At 34.1% G+C, this 15,635-nt stretch overlaps 1 protein-coding gene across 1 annotated transcript in view; it reads right to left on the reverse strand.

Moving 5' to 3' along the window:
* CSMD3 (CUB and Sushi multiple domains 3) overlaps positions 1-15,635 on the reverse strand; it is a gene marked incomplete at its 5' end in the record, with an annotated part of 538,890 nt that overhangs the window by 240,681 nt on the left and 282,574 nt on the right. Inside the window, 2 exons of the mRNA XM_039386640.1 lie at positions 4,270-4,408; positions 11,528-11,722. Of these exons, the coding sequence (XP_039242574.1) occupies positions 4,270-4,408; positions 11,528-11,722 (334 nt within the window). The remainder of the gene's footprint in view (positions 1-4,269; positions 4,409-11,527; positions 11,723-15,635) is intronic.

Below are 15,635 nucleotides of genomic sequence, written 5' to 3' on the forward strand. Positions count from 1 at the left end.
TAACAGAAAACAAGACGAGTGTTTAAAGACAGCATGTGTGCTGTCCTTGTCAAGGAAAAGCTGAGTGTGACAGTGCTGCTAGATATCTCCTTGTTTGTCTTGTTTTAGATGCTATCGGCAGTCCCAAACTTGTGTTTGGTATTTTGACAGTGGTTTCTCTCTTTCTTGCTATGACAGACCTTAGATCAATCATACTGCTCTAAAAGGAACTCTGGTGGATTATTGAAAAAACCCTTCTAGAATTAAAAAGCAACGATTAACAGCAGGATCTTACAAGCACCCTTCAGATATTCTTAATTCTCTCTCTGATTTACTTAGATGCCTAATTCAGCTTTGTGAAATTCATTCAAAGAACTGCATGACTAATGCCAATGCACTGAGGAAGTCAATATTTAATATTTATGTCCCAAGAGTCTGAGCTTTAAGGTGTAAAGGAGTCTAGCAAAAGACGAGAAGACAAATTAAACCTCCAAAACATGTGTTTTCTTCTATCAGTGTTCCATTCACACGAAATAACATTTAAAAGAGCACAGAAATAAAGTAATAGGGAGTTACAGAAATGAAGTGGGATAATCCTAGAAGGAGGAGAACTGAATATTTTGTGTTTTGCTAGTTCCCACGTGAACTCAAAGTGATATATTGCTAAAAACCAATAACTTGCTTTTTCTAATATTTTCTAATATTTTTTCCCAGTAATCCATAGAAGAAATCTTGGAAACAGATCATTTAGTCTTGTTCTGCTTTCTTAGTCCCTTTATCAAAAACATACTTGAGACTGAAGGTGTAAAAAAGGCATGGACCTTACAAATGTAATGCAGCCATCAGGCTAGTCACGTCATACTGAAATTAAGTTGAATCTCCAAAGACATAAAAGAAATCCTCTCGTAAATACTTTGTGTTCAAAGACTACATACACCACCACACACAGCAGAAAAATACAGTGATGAAAAAAATGAATAAACACCTGAGAAAAAAAAGTAAGAACCATTTTTAAGTGAGAAATTTGAAGGGGGAATTATGTACAATGCCTTTGCTTGGTCATTTGGCTCAAAATCTGATCAATTTAAATTTAATTTGTAAGTGTGATGCTTATATAATTTTTTCCCCTCAATGCTCAACTTATTTGATATATTTACATGTCACCTATTTTTTTCTCTGGTGTGAGAAAACAGTAGGGGTTTATAGAAACAGAGTAAGTTTCATGTAAGACTGCTCCAATGTCCTTTCATCATTGCTATGTGAGGTCTATTCTTATGGAGGACTCAGAAGCAGACAGGAGTGAAACAAGTTCTAACACGGGAGGTGACACACAATTTTAAGAAGAGGTCTTATTTGAATAAATAAAGCTGCCTTAATATTTATAACATGCATCTTTGTTTCTAAGAGCCCCCCTACCAATTCAATGGGATGTCAGGACATCCTGCTGCACAGCGTATACTCATTAGACAAACGTGACTAGTACTCCAATCAGTAGTTTGCTATCAGCATCCATTGCATTTAAATACTCATAATTAGGCTACATGATAAACACTTCATTACAATGAAGAATGGCACTGCCATTTATCACTTCTGTCATTTCAATTGAGCCTAAAAGGATACTGATTTATAACAAAATACCAGAAGATTATCTATCTTATTTATGCCTGTAGGATGGAAATAAATTTTTAAAGTATACATGCACAATCATAAAACAAAATATGAAAAAAATATTAATAGCACAAAAATTTATAGCTATTTTTATTCTCTATGTCTGTAGATCTCTTTGTTTTCCTGTATGTCTCTGGCTCCTTGGCACAGGAACACTGTGGCATACAGTCATGGAATGCAGTACCTGGCACCTATCCACTGTCATAAGAAAGAAGGTATTGGAAGACAGGAAGATGTGAGATTAAAAGGAAATAAACTACTCTACAAGTGGGAAACTGATGCAGCGTTAAGCTGTCACTCTGCAGAAAATGAGTATTAGTACAAACTGTTCCCTTCCTCTTAGAAAATCCAAAAAAGTATGCAAAGATTCTAGACATGTACTATAAATATTTTTCCCTGACTGAGAAACTAAAAATCTTTCAAATAACTACTCATATTGAGGAAGTTTTGATACTTGCAATGATAAAAACAAGAAAAAGTATGTGTGTTTTTTGGGAAAAATGTCAAATGTAAAGAACTGGGCAAAATATGAGGGTTTGTGGTTTTTTTAATCATATGGGTAAGCCATTTGGCTATAGTATTAAAAGTGTATATTTCAACAAAATTATCCTTTTTTCTTAAGAAAACATAGTGTAAGATAAGCAAGCAGAAGGAGCAGAACAAGGATAGCCAAGACTAGAATGAGTTTTTAAAAAGCTAATTTATAAATGACTCAGAAGGTAAATTTAAACGGTGTGGAAAATGTCTAAGTAAAAAGCATAACCGTAGCTTACAAAATCTTTTCTTTCAGTACACTATAAAGACCTGTTTCATTATTTGATTTATGAAATAATTTCTTCTTTACATCCAAACATGTAACTATATATCTAAATGCACCTGTGTAAACATACACAGATGTATCTTTACATGCACTTCTGCACAGAGACACATAAGGGTACACACATCTGTATGGGAGTGGAGCCTCTCTGCGTTACTGCATCTCAGCAATAAGCATATCAGCCCAATTTATGGCAAGTGTCAAGAGTGTCAAAAATGGGTAGCAATGGAAGTATCTTAAAGAGGATAGAAGCTCTCTCTCTGATCTGAAGAGACCACATCTTGTTTTTATTGCTCTTACAAGAGGAATAGAGTTTGTGCAATTTTATGACAAAGCATTAATGCCTTACAAACAAAAAGGGTACACAAGAAAACGTCATATTTAGTAAAACTCATGTATAAAGAAAGAAAATACAGCTGGCTTAGTATTTTGCAAATATAAAGGCAAATGCTTTTCACTTTGAAATGACTGTCCACATCAAATCTGTTGTTTAAATGAATTGCTGAATTAAAAATAAACTATTTGAAACTATAACTTTTTTCAAAAATTTAGGTTAATGAAAGTTCATTTTTTTTAGTTTTCATTTTGATTTACAAGACAAGAAAGAATAATTTTCTCTTAATTTTGAATTAATACGAGTTTTGATTAGTTTTCGCAAGAGGGAGTTATTCACCTTTTTATGTATTCTAATTGGCAAAAAGTTTGGTAAGTCTTTATTTTAAGTGATAAACAGCAATAGTGATTTTGGAAGACTAGCTTTCATTTTATGTTAAGGATAGGAAATACCTTTGAAATGTCTTTATTACTTGTCCTTCGATTGTATATAATGTTCCACAGTCACTGTATTATAGTGTAAGCAATAGTACTAGAAAATAAGTTTTTAACAATCTTATCACAATGAGAAATTTTGCTAAGAGAATATGGAGTTCACATCCTGCTAAAAACAACTTTTGAATTTGTATTAAAATCAAGAAATATCTTCTCTTTTAATCAAGTGTGCCCAGGAGTAGTCAAAATATGCTGCATAAAGATCAACTGCATGATATTTGTGCACTATAACTTTGATCATCAAAGGTGCTTTTTTCCTGGATTTTCATATAATTTTATTAATATTTACAATTAAAAATAATCTAAAACATCCTTGAAAATACGTAGAAAAGCATTCTTTGATTGCATTTTTTTGTTTTGCTTTCTAATAAAGAGCTTAAACTAAATGTCATGAGAAATGTAAGGTGCTCAGCACATTTCAATCCTTAGAATTGGGAATGGACCTTAGTAAGACACGGTAATGTAGGAAAAGTGGAATGCTGCAGTAATTTGGGGAAAGTGGAACTCCATCCTGAAAGTACACAGTCCTTTTACAAAAACAGATCAGCTGATTTGATAGTTAAATATTCAGAATAGATAAAAATATTAATGCATTCAATTCAGTTTTCACAGTTGATTCAGATTTTTAGAGTTGAAGATTTCATGGTTTTGAGAGAAACAAAGAACTTTGTAATCATCACAGCAATATGGTTACATGCAAATCAAAAAGTTAATCTTCAAAAATAGACAAAGTTTTTAACTGGGCCAGACAGGCTTAAATATGTGCAAGAGGGTTGAAATTTCAAAAGCTTTTCAGCACATCAAGTAGAAATTTCACTGAAGATAAAATTTATGCTCTGAAGGTGTTTTGGAAAGTCCTACCTGATAATACAATTGCTTGATTTGAGTGATAGTGAAAATGATGTTATGACAAAGCTAATAACTCCTGTTTCTGGGTAAATACTGGAAAACATTAAATAAGAAAAATTAGCAAAGACCTTTCAAATGTAATTTTGATAGAGTGTCCTGGTTCAGCTTCTATCACCCACTCACAATTCAAGGAATCTTTATAATACCCTGGCCAGCCTGGAGAGAGAATTACTCCACTGGGAGATGAAAAATGCCCACCACATGGAGCTAAAAATGAAACAAAGAGAAAGGTAAACAACACAGATTTATTACATGTAATTCACAATTATAATTTTCAATCACGATTGTCACTTTCCATTAGTTTACCATGAAAAATGCCCACTACATGGAGCTAAAAATGAAACAAAGAGAAAGGTAAACAACATAGATTTCTTATATGTAATTCACAATTGCAATTTTCAATATAGGACAACTATAATAAACAAGTTTTAAAAATTCAGTTGCAAGAAGACACAAAAGAGGTTTCAAAGCTGATATATTCTATGGTGTTCAGAATTAGATGGAGATCAACTGAAATAAGACCCTAAAAACTTAAAATAAACTGTTCAATAATTCTGACAACAGGTTTTTTTTTTCTACTGCATCCTTACAGTACAATCTATTTTCCTGCAATAAAGGAAATAATCCAAAGCATAGTTTCCACAATATGTCGTTATTTTTGCTTTTAATTTTGAGCAGAGAGATTTGAAAAACTTGAAAAAGTTTTAGTTGAGTATAAAGCTGGAAAGCAGTGAAGCGTTATTTAACTTTTACATAAATCTACTGTCATAGCACATGCATTTTGCTTGTCACGTTGGCAGTTCTTATTCCTCATTCATGAAAAAGACCTACTTACCATTCTTCCAAGATTAGTTGATGTTTTTTAAGCACTTATAAAATATAGATCAATATATACAAATATATAAATATTCTGCAAACAGAATTACTAGAAATAACACGTAATTTTTCTCTTAGAACAAGTGAATAATTTTAAGTATTTCAGTGGTTTAATGGCACATTAATTACAGTAAGAATCTTCACAACTGTAAGAATTACAAGGATGAAGAGAATTTCTGAAAACAATTCTTAAATCAATACCAACCCCCATGCCATGGGCAGGGACACCTTCCACTAGACCAGAATCACAGAATATTCTGAGTTGGAAGGGACCCACAAGGATCATTGAGTCCAGCTCTTAAGTGAATGGCCCATAGAGAGATTGGACCCATGACCTTGGCATTATTAGCACCAAGCTCTAACCAATTGAGTTAACAAATAGGTGAAGAAAATCTGGTACAGAATGAGGGAATTTTCCATTAGTTCTTCAATGTTAAGACAGTCATAGAGCAAAATAGACATTCTCAGAAGTAATGATTAGGTTTGACTGAAGCTGATTTTGGCTATGGAGAGTGCTAGTCCATCCCAAAGATCATATAATCTTACAGGCTGGTAGAGTAAGAACCATAAGACCAGTACTGCTGAAGGACAGATCTTTTAGGTTTTAGTCTTACAAAGCTCTGTGTGGGTTTTTAATTTCATGCTTGAATGCAAACCCGTTTCATCTGATGGATCTACATGCCTATGAAAGTCAAGTGCATGTGTCATCACACTTTTGTGAGATCAACACCACCTCTGTGTTATGGATAGGTGAGGGAAAGACAGTAGGAGTACTTGTCATGCTTTTATTTCTTTATTTTCAGTAGTAGATTGATATTTCCTAGAGAAATTAATTCACAGAACTATCTTGAGTTATCTAAGAAATGCAGTAATTGAATCACTAGAAGTATTACCATTTTTAAAAGAGGTAAAAAATCATAATATTTTTCTAGCAATTTAAAATACCTAGATATCTAGAGAAAAAAGTCAGCTTCAGTATATATATATATATGTATACATACAAACTTTATCATACATAATAATCAGGTAGGCCACATGGTAACTTACAAACACTAGGAAAACATTATTTCTTCATTTAAAAGGATGCTAGGGAGTGATGTCCCTCAGGTCCCTATCTTGGGACTGGTACTCTTTAATAGCTTTGTCAATGGCATAGACATGAGATCAAGTGCATCCTCAGCAAGTCTGCAGATGACATGAAGCTGAGTGGTGCACCGAAGGCAGGCTGAGAGATCTGGGGTTGTTTAGCTTGGAGAAAGGAAGGCTTTGGGAAGACCTCACTGCAGCCTTCTAGTACCTTAAGGGGCCTTCTAAAAAGAAGGAAGAGGGACTTTTTATACACTTAGAGACAGGACAATGGACAATGATTTGAAAATGAAAGGAGGAAGGTTTAGATTAGATTTTAGGAATAAATTCTTTACTCAGAGGAGTAAAGAAAGCACTGGAACAAGTTACCCAGAGCAGTTGTGGATGCTCCATCCCTGGAATTGTTCAAGGCCAGATTGAATGGACACCTGAGCAGCATGATCTAATGAATGGCACACCTGCCCACTGCAGGGGGATTGGAACTAAATGATCTTTAAGGGCCCTTCCAACACTAACCATTCTATGATTCTATGCTTAAATACTTTTTTGGTTCTCATAAATATTGGAGTAAATACATTAGACTATAGAACTGTGAAGGCATGACCAGTTTATTGTTATCATGAGCTTATTGTTATTCTTTGCTTAACTGATAATCAAGAATTTGGTTCAGACCAAATTAGATTTGGTGAGCTCCTCATGATCTTAAACCTCAGGGACTAAACCATTTTCTAAAGGCAAATCTTAGAGGTTTGTTTTGTTTGTTGGTTGGTTGGTTGGGGTTTTGTTTGTTTTTTTTTTTAATGTATTTCCTTATTTTTAGTTTTATGACACTTTTCTGAAAAAAATTCAACAAATTACCTTGTATTTCACCAAGCCTCAAAGTTCATACACAGTTGACATAATCAAGCTGAAATTTTTTCCCCCAATTTCATTCTGTGAAGGGAAAGATGAGCTTGCTTTGTCTTTGCCAGATTCACTCACTAGAAACATACATGTATTTATTTACATCACAGACATCTATATGTAGGCCAAGATTTTCATTTTGCTAAGGTTTTCTTTTATTTTTCAACAAAGTATCTTAGAAAAGAACTAATAAACTGCTTTAATCCTTTAATTTTTAAACATAGGGAAAAAACTTTGGCCTCTTATCAAAACACTTCAATACTCACTTCCAAAGCAAATGAGATATGTCAGGAAACCTTTTGAAGATGACGGATTGAAAACAATCCTGCATAGAAGGACTTGTGGATATTAGTAGATGACATGAGCCAACAGTATGCACTTGCAGGTCAGAAAGCCAAATGTGTCCTGGACTGTGCCAAAAGAAGTATGGTCAGCAGGAGGTGATTTTTCCTCTCTGCTCTGCCCTTGTGAGAGCCCCCCCATACTGGTACTGGCATAGTACATACAATTTTCTATATTATTCTGTACTTTTCCACTAGAAAAATATATTAATTTTGCTCTCTTTGACACAATTTCAAATTGAAGACCATGAATTATTATGCATTTGTCTAGTCTTCATTTTTTCTCAGGAGATTACCAAGTTTCTATATTAAAATGATGAACTGTTATAAATAGGTATTTTTTGTTTTTAAGGACATATTAGCCCATGTTTCCCATAATATGTAGGGAAAAAAAAGGGTTTCTAAAAGTTATGTAGATTTCAGAATTCAATATATTACAAACATTTCTAAATATGCAGATTTAGACTTGTTTTCATCACTGATGTTTTTAAAATGGGCTTTCTCATCTTTTGTGTTAAAGCCTCTTTTTCATACTACCTCCGGTAAATAGTATCAGTCAAGCAATAAAGTATTTAAATTCCTATTCGCCTCAACAACTAGAAGGCTAATTCTCCAGCATTCATCATCCCTATATTTTATTGTATACAGCCACATATTCATAATGTATAGGGAGCCTATAAACTACAAAGTATATCAACAAGAATAGGAATACCAGATGGCCTTATTCTGAGTCGGTATACTACCATAGTTAGAATACATTACTGCTAAACTTGTACAAAGTTCCATATTCTCACCACATTTTCATGACACGTTAAAGATTATATTTAGAATACAGCAAAAACCTCTATTACAAAAATACTCCTATGTATAGTACATTAAAAATAATTCATACTATAAGATAACCTAAATTTGGAATAATTTCTCTTTCTAATTGGGGTCTCACAATAACGAAGTGTTTTGCTGCTGTTTTAGGTCTTCATCTTTCTTACCCATCTCCTGATTATGATTCTTCCTGATGCTTGCATTGCAAGATTCCATAGATTTTTTTCATTTGATTTTCACCACCACAACCTGATTTCCTAGACCCAGGAGTCCTTGCCTTCAGAATAGCTGGGCTATTTGGCTGATCTTAAAGAGCTTGTTTTTTAGAAAATAAAACTCTCATCTTGACAAAGGATTGTTTCCCTGACCTTTTTTACATTGATTTTCATCCCCTATTCTTTTTTCTAGTCATATTTGATGGTTGCCTGACAGATTCATTCCCAATGCCTGTGTGTTCAAAACAAAACACTAGAAATATAACTTAACCAGAGGTTGTCATCAAACAGAATCAATTTGTCAAACACAGGGATATGCCAAATACTGAAAGCTAATCTTAGTCTGATCTAAGAATTCTTACAAAGTCATTTGTATTTATTTCTTTGTATAGTAAGGTACAGGGGTTGAGACAGGAAATTTCGGTATATGAGTATGAAAAAAGCTTTGAGGATGACAGGTTAATCACTGAATGTCTTGTAGATTCATAGTTTTAGTCATGTTTTTTTCAAGAGTTTATCACCAATGCTACAGAACCACAGGATATTAAGCATTACAGGAGTTATGCAGGAAGACCAAGGTTAGAGCTTCAGCAGAGGTACAACAGCACAATATTAGAATAGATTATGGGAATATCCTCCATATAACCCTCACAGGAAGGATGAAAGGCACAAGGACAGGAATCCCAAATTCAAAATCATCAGAGAGCAGCAAAAGCAGGACCACTCCACTAGAGAAGAGAAGCCAGGAGCCAAGGAAGTTCACGTGTGCACACATACACAAGCATACACTGAGTTAGAGCCTTCACGGACAGATCCAGCTCTTCCTGAGCAAGGTGAACAAGTCTGGACTGGTTACAGGAAAAGGGTCTGGTAACAACCAAGTAACCATCGGACGATGCAATTTGATGGGTCAGGTCTGAGGCCAAACCAGGAAGTCACATGGGCACATTGAGCCGAGAACAGCAGCATTGCTGAGGCTGGGATCGCAGCCCCAGACTCAGCAGAAATAGGATCCTGGGCCATGGGCAGGGCTGGGAGGAAGTCCCAGCAGAGGTTGGTCAGGACTGCCCTGAAAAATGAATGTGCTGACCCTGTCCATCTGCACCACGTTTATTATCAAATAGCTCTCTGGTATAAATTGTAATTGCTGACATTTCTGCAGTGGAAGGAAAAGTGCACAGCAGTGACATTCAGTGTCTCCTAGTCAGAATGTGGAGGTTATGCCTTTGACTCAATATATATGACAATGAAATTACAAGGTGTGTGTAGAGCTTATATGAAATAACCGTGTAGTACAGGCAAATGTGCACACAATCACTAAAAATTCTGAACACCCTAACAGACCAAATTACATTATTAGTTTGAAAATATTTTAATTTGTCTTTCAATTTTATCTGAAATTTTAAAAGTATATCTAATTTTAAATATGATAAAAACATCTAATACAAATATACCCTTGTCTGAACCTTTAGGATTCCAATATATGCTCCATTCAGAGTATCCAGCTACCTATGGATCAGATTATCTTCTGCATGGACTGACACTAAAAAATATTCCCAGTAATTTAAGCTTTTAATGTAACATTAAAAATGCAACTTTATATTTTATTAGCAGTGTTAGACAGCTCCATGAAGCCTATATGAAAGCAGAGGCATTATAGCCTATACTAATCTTGTCTAGTGAAACTGACCCACCTTATATCTATGAAACAATAACAATATTTTATCTCAGAAACTAAATGAATGTGAAGGATATTATAAGCAGTCACATTAATGTATTGAAATTATGTAAATTTTTTCAAGAAGGTAGTTACATAGTGAAAACAAAAACTAAGTTTTCGTTTAAAATAAAAACTCACAAACCATAAATCAGAGATTATATTGTTACTGATTAAATATAATCATTACAAGCAACTGAATTAATTTTTCCCCTTTAGGAGAAGAGATCTTCAGCTATAGGCAATGAAGTAAAAATTATATTTTGGTATCTATTAGTGTAAACAAGTCCAAGGAAATAGGCAAAACACTATGGTTTATATGTTGTGATGTATGAAGTATTTAATTTCTATTAAAAAATAAGATCAGTTGCTAAGGGAATCTTTCCCAGCCTAGGAGTCACTGTTGATGGAAGAAACACAAGCACTGCAACAGAGGGCTAAAACACCTCAAAAAGTTTTAAATAGCATGGCCAAAGACCCAAAAGAGATCTTCATTCTAATCTAATATTATATCAACAAATGTCACTGAGCATTCAAATGATTTTAAATTGTTCATCTGTTTGAATCAGGAAGTCCATATCTGTATATTGAAGAAAACTTACATGAAACAAGGTGAAAAAAAATTTAAAAAATCAAAGCAACAAACCCCTACAAAACCCCCAGATTTCTGCTCAAAAACATTGAGTGACAAGTTGGCAGGAGATTTAAATATCATAGCTGAAGAAAAGGAGTCTTCAATATACTAAAATAAAGTTTGGGGAACAGAAGGATTTTCTTATTTTCTTCTCCCCTGATATTTCTTTCTCCTAAGTATTAACTAGGCCAGTCATGATACTGATTGGACTGGAATGCCAAACTGCAGAGATTAATATTATGCTTTTCTAGCACTGAAACTCTTTACTTTAAAATTTTTTTCACATGAGACAAATATATTCTTTAAAAAGAAGTGAAAAAAAAAGGCAGGAGAAATCCTTTCAAGCAAAAAATGTCTTTGGGAAATGATAGTTCCTCCAGCACCACATAGGAGCTATCTGAAATTATGAAGAGTGTAAAATATTCCCATTCCAGTTCTATTAAGTTTTTTAGATTAGCCTTCATCATTACAGATGTTATATAGCAGTGTTTATAACACTGATGTATGTGCCATTTTTTTCCGTGTTTTTCTTCTATCCTTATCACCGTTATAAGAAAAATTCACTCCTGCAGACAGGTTTATAATAAAAACTCATGCCTTACTAGACTCCTTTATTAAGGGCTAGGTTTTACAAGAGCTTTGTGCTACACTTCTGCAAGAATCTGAACTTCATTTGGTGACAAAACACATTACATCAAGTTCTCCTGAACCAGAAAGAAATATTACACATACCTCCACACTTAGGAATAGGTCCACTCCACATTACTTTTCCATCCATTAGCATACAAGTAATTGTTTCAGTTCCTTGTGTTTTAATAAATCCTTCTTCACATATAACAGAAATTGAGCTCCCCAGCTGAAAGTTGTCTCCAAAACGCCGAGCATTGATTGGCACTCCGGGATCTGGGCACTCATTATGTCCAAATGCTTTTTAAGAGAAGAAAAGAAAAAGGGGGCGGGGGGAAGGGGAAATAGTGTGATAACTCTTGCAAGTAACAGGACATTTTTAGGATTTTGTTCTGCAAATAAGAACAAAAAATTTATATTAGGAAACAAAGGAAACAATAAGAAATAAAAAAATTGATCAACATCAAAAAACATACACCGGTACAAAAAATTGCTTAAAATATAAAATTATACCAGCATGAATCTCATCTTGGACAGCTAGGTGCTGGCAGATTTCAGTGATGGCTAAGTTCTCCTTTCCAACAGTCCATCCTATCTAATGTTACAATGGGCCAGAAGCATCCTTCAGAAAGGCAGGGTAAGCATCTATGATATAATAACTTTAGTCATCTTCTGCATATCCAATTCACTGCCACACCATTTGAGCCATTCTGACCTCAGGATGCGTAACACTACCATATTTTGTTTTGTTTCTTGTACTGAATGCTCATGAACAGTGACAAACGGGGTTTTGTTGGCAAAAGAAAGAAAATTTTAAACTTCAAACATAACATTTTGTGTAAGGTCGAAGAAATTCCTAGTATGTACAAAATTTCACGTTTATCTATGGACAAAGTGAAAAATTTTAATTTATGTGTATACATCTAGATACTATAACAAAGCTTGTCCATGTCTTTTACTACAGAACACACCTTAAACTTGGAGAAGAAAGATCATATTTAACACTATCATTAAAATATATGTATTGGTTAGCTATTGTATTTTGATGTTTTATTTATGAACACTGTGCATATATCCTATATTCTTCAGAATGATGATTTTGCAGTGAGAACAAATATTACAAGCATGATATCCACCTTCATCACATATGATGACTTCAAATTGTATCTTCAGAAATATTCTTACATTTGGAGACATCAGAAAGGACTACGGCCCGAAAAGATGTTTTTCACTTTTTTTTTTCCCTGTAGTTTTACTAATATGTCTGCTAGACAAAACATACCCATGAAATTTTTAAAAAAGTAATATTTCATTAACTTAGCAGAAAGATTTCTCAGATGTTGCATTACAAAGGTATTACAAATCATAGCAACAGACAAGAGAAAGCATTTATTTATTGACATTTTGACTTAGGAAACACCACAGATATTGGGAATGAAAATCATGGTTTCACTGAATAGTTGTCTACCATTCAAGGATGACATTAAAAATTATGCAATCCCATACTTTTTCATGGGGGTTACAAAAACTTTTCCAATACTTTATGCACAGTCACCACTTTTAGGAAGGGAATTGATTGTCTGTTTCTCTTACTACCTTCAGACAACACAGAGATAGATTTTCAATATTGTTATCTGTAAATGTAGATAAATTTTAACTCCGGGTTTAGCTTGCTTGTGTATGACACCAGTTTATTTAGCCTGCAAAAATCAATTCATTGCTCTATATTTCAGCTCAGGAACTGCTGCTCCTATGGAATTAATTGTACTGTATAGAATGGCTTTGGGAGGCAAGATAGTGAAAGATAATCCTTCCCAACAACAGCAGTCACTTTCTTAGCCTGGCTGCAGTTACATTACTTGATGGGCAAAATACAGTCTGCTGATGCTTCTAAAAAGCTTCATGGTGGAGCTGTCCTATTATACAAGCCTTAGGCTGAAAAGAAAAAGAACACATGGGTACATCCTTAATTATATTTATATATTACTCATCAACAATAAATCAAGAAACCATGGTTCCTTATCAACTAGTTTTCCTGACTTGTATACTCATCAACTACCATGACTGTACAGGTGTACTAAGCAATATCTGGAAAAATGCCAGGAAGCATAGTGATAGATCAGAGTGATGTTGATATTCTGATATTAACTCTAAAGGATGTTAAACTATGCATTTTGTATTTAAAAAAAAAAATAGTGCAGGGGAGAAACTTCAGAGATCTCATGAGACTGGAAGGCAGAAATGAAGTTAATCAGAACTCATCCGGTCTAAAATCTGCTTTAAAATATCTTTGGAAAATAGCACCAGCAAGGAGTGGCCCAGTGGCATAATTAATTATTTTAGTGGATTGCCCTATGAAGAGTTTCAGCTGGTAAGTCTAGCAATAGCTAGCAAAGGTAATCCTTTCAGAGGAAAATATCAGAAAATAAACCAAAGTTAAGAGAATATCAAAGAGATACTTCATACTCAAAATTATTGTGAAATATTATTTAAAGCTATGCAAACAACTGGTAGCTTATTCAGAATATACATGTAAACTCACACTTTTTTTAGTACATTACAGTTTGAAGAATTCTGTCTTGAGAAGTACTGAGACTGAAAAAGTCTAGCAGGAGAGAGTGCCAGGAAAAATGGGCTGTAATGAACATACCCTATCACAGCAATGAAACACACTAAAAGCCCTGTTTAAATATAAACCCATCATCTGGGATTGTCAATGTTTTGGTCTACAGAGCTCAAATCACTGAATTAAATAGGCTGACGTCAGAGGCCCATCGTTTGACCTTTAGCAGGCCACTATGCAACTCCTAAGGTTGTAGCTTTTGCTAGATAAAGCACAATTAAATAGTTGTTATGAAAAGAGCAACAAGAAATATCTGCGTAACTGAGAGAAACAGCAGCTCTAAACTTATACAAAAATATTTGCCCAGCACCACCTATACCCCAATCAATGAGAAACAGCTCAAAGCAGTCCACCAGCTAGCCTGAATCAATCTAGAAGAAGTTCTCCATCTCAAAACATCCATCTACATCAGCCCAAAGGGAGGTTGGCATGTGGAATGCCTACTCATGGAGGACCTCACAACTTTCTAGTCTCCTTTGCATCAGCTCCTTTGTCATGGGAATGAAACATCCATTCCCCTCCACATCAATGAAGATATTTACAGCACTAGCCTACATTCTTTTTAAAGAAGTAATCAAGTACTGTTTTTGTGACATACTATTCCTACTCTTGAAGGGGGCAAAAAAAGACTGATAACTTTGAAATATACCAACTGGTGTGTTAGAAGAAAATGCATATTTTTAATTAACTTTGGGTTTATAAATGCTAAGACAGAGTGAAATTCTACCAGTTCCTTTTTTTTATCATCTCTCTTGCCCTTAAACTATTTATTATGGAAAGATTACTTCTGTAATTTATCAGACTGCAGCTGTCCTTACTGAAGAAAGAGTAGACACATTTTTTTGAGATTTTCTTGCTTTTGTAAGTAGATTTTAGCTACAGAGTTTAACAGACACATGAATACCTCTATTCAAGCTTAAATACAATCATGAAAAGAAGCAAAAACTCTTAAATATGTTAAAAGAACATGAAAGAGAAAAAATATAGAGCAAATATTACGACCTGTAAAGAAATATGGATTCAATATCTCATTTTAATTAAAAGTGATTTTATATTTCAGTAGTTCTGAATAAACACTGACTTTCCAATAATTAGTTAAACTACTAAGATATTTAGCTACCACTCTAAGTTTAGTTTGCAATGATAACTTGTATGTATAGAAACCAATAAGAAGTCACCACATTTTCTTCATATTTACACTCGACATTTGTGAGAAATGACCTGAGGATGAAGCAGATAAGATAGAGGGCTGAGAGTTGAAATATAAGACAAAATTGGAAAAAGAATGTTTGCAGAATAATCTGCTGTCAGCTCATCTCTAAGTCTTAATAAATACTTCTCTGAAAGACTGACAACCTAAAAAAAACCAAAACAAAAGAGAGAGAAAAATCAAAGACGGACAGTGAAAGATGATGTAAGAAAAGTAGAGATCCATAGGGGAATTTGGTCCTTGAAATATTATGAAAATAATTTTAATTCTTAGCATTCCTTGGAAAAAAAAAAGTGGATTCTGGGTCTCTCAATGACAAACCTCACTTAATCTCATTTCCTCTTTCATTAAAAGGATCCTATTTGGGTTTTTTTTGGTGG

The sequence above is a fragment of the Pipra filicauda genome, unplaced genomic scaffold, assembly GCF_003945595.2.
Source record: "Pipra filicauda isolate LSUMZ 115617 unplaced genomic scaffold, ASM394559v2 scaffold497_size843975_pilon, whole genome shotgun sequence".
Taxonomy (NCBI): Eukaryota; Metazoa; Chordata; class Aves; order Passeriformes; family Pipridae; genus Pipra; species Pipra filicauda.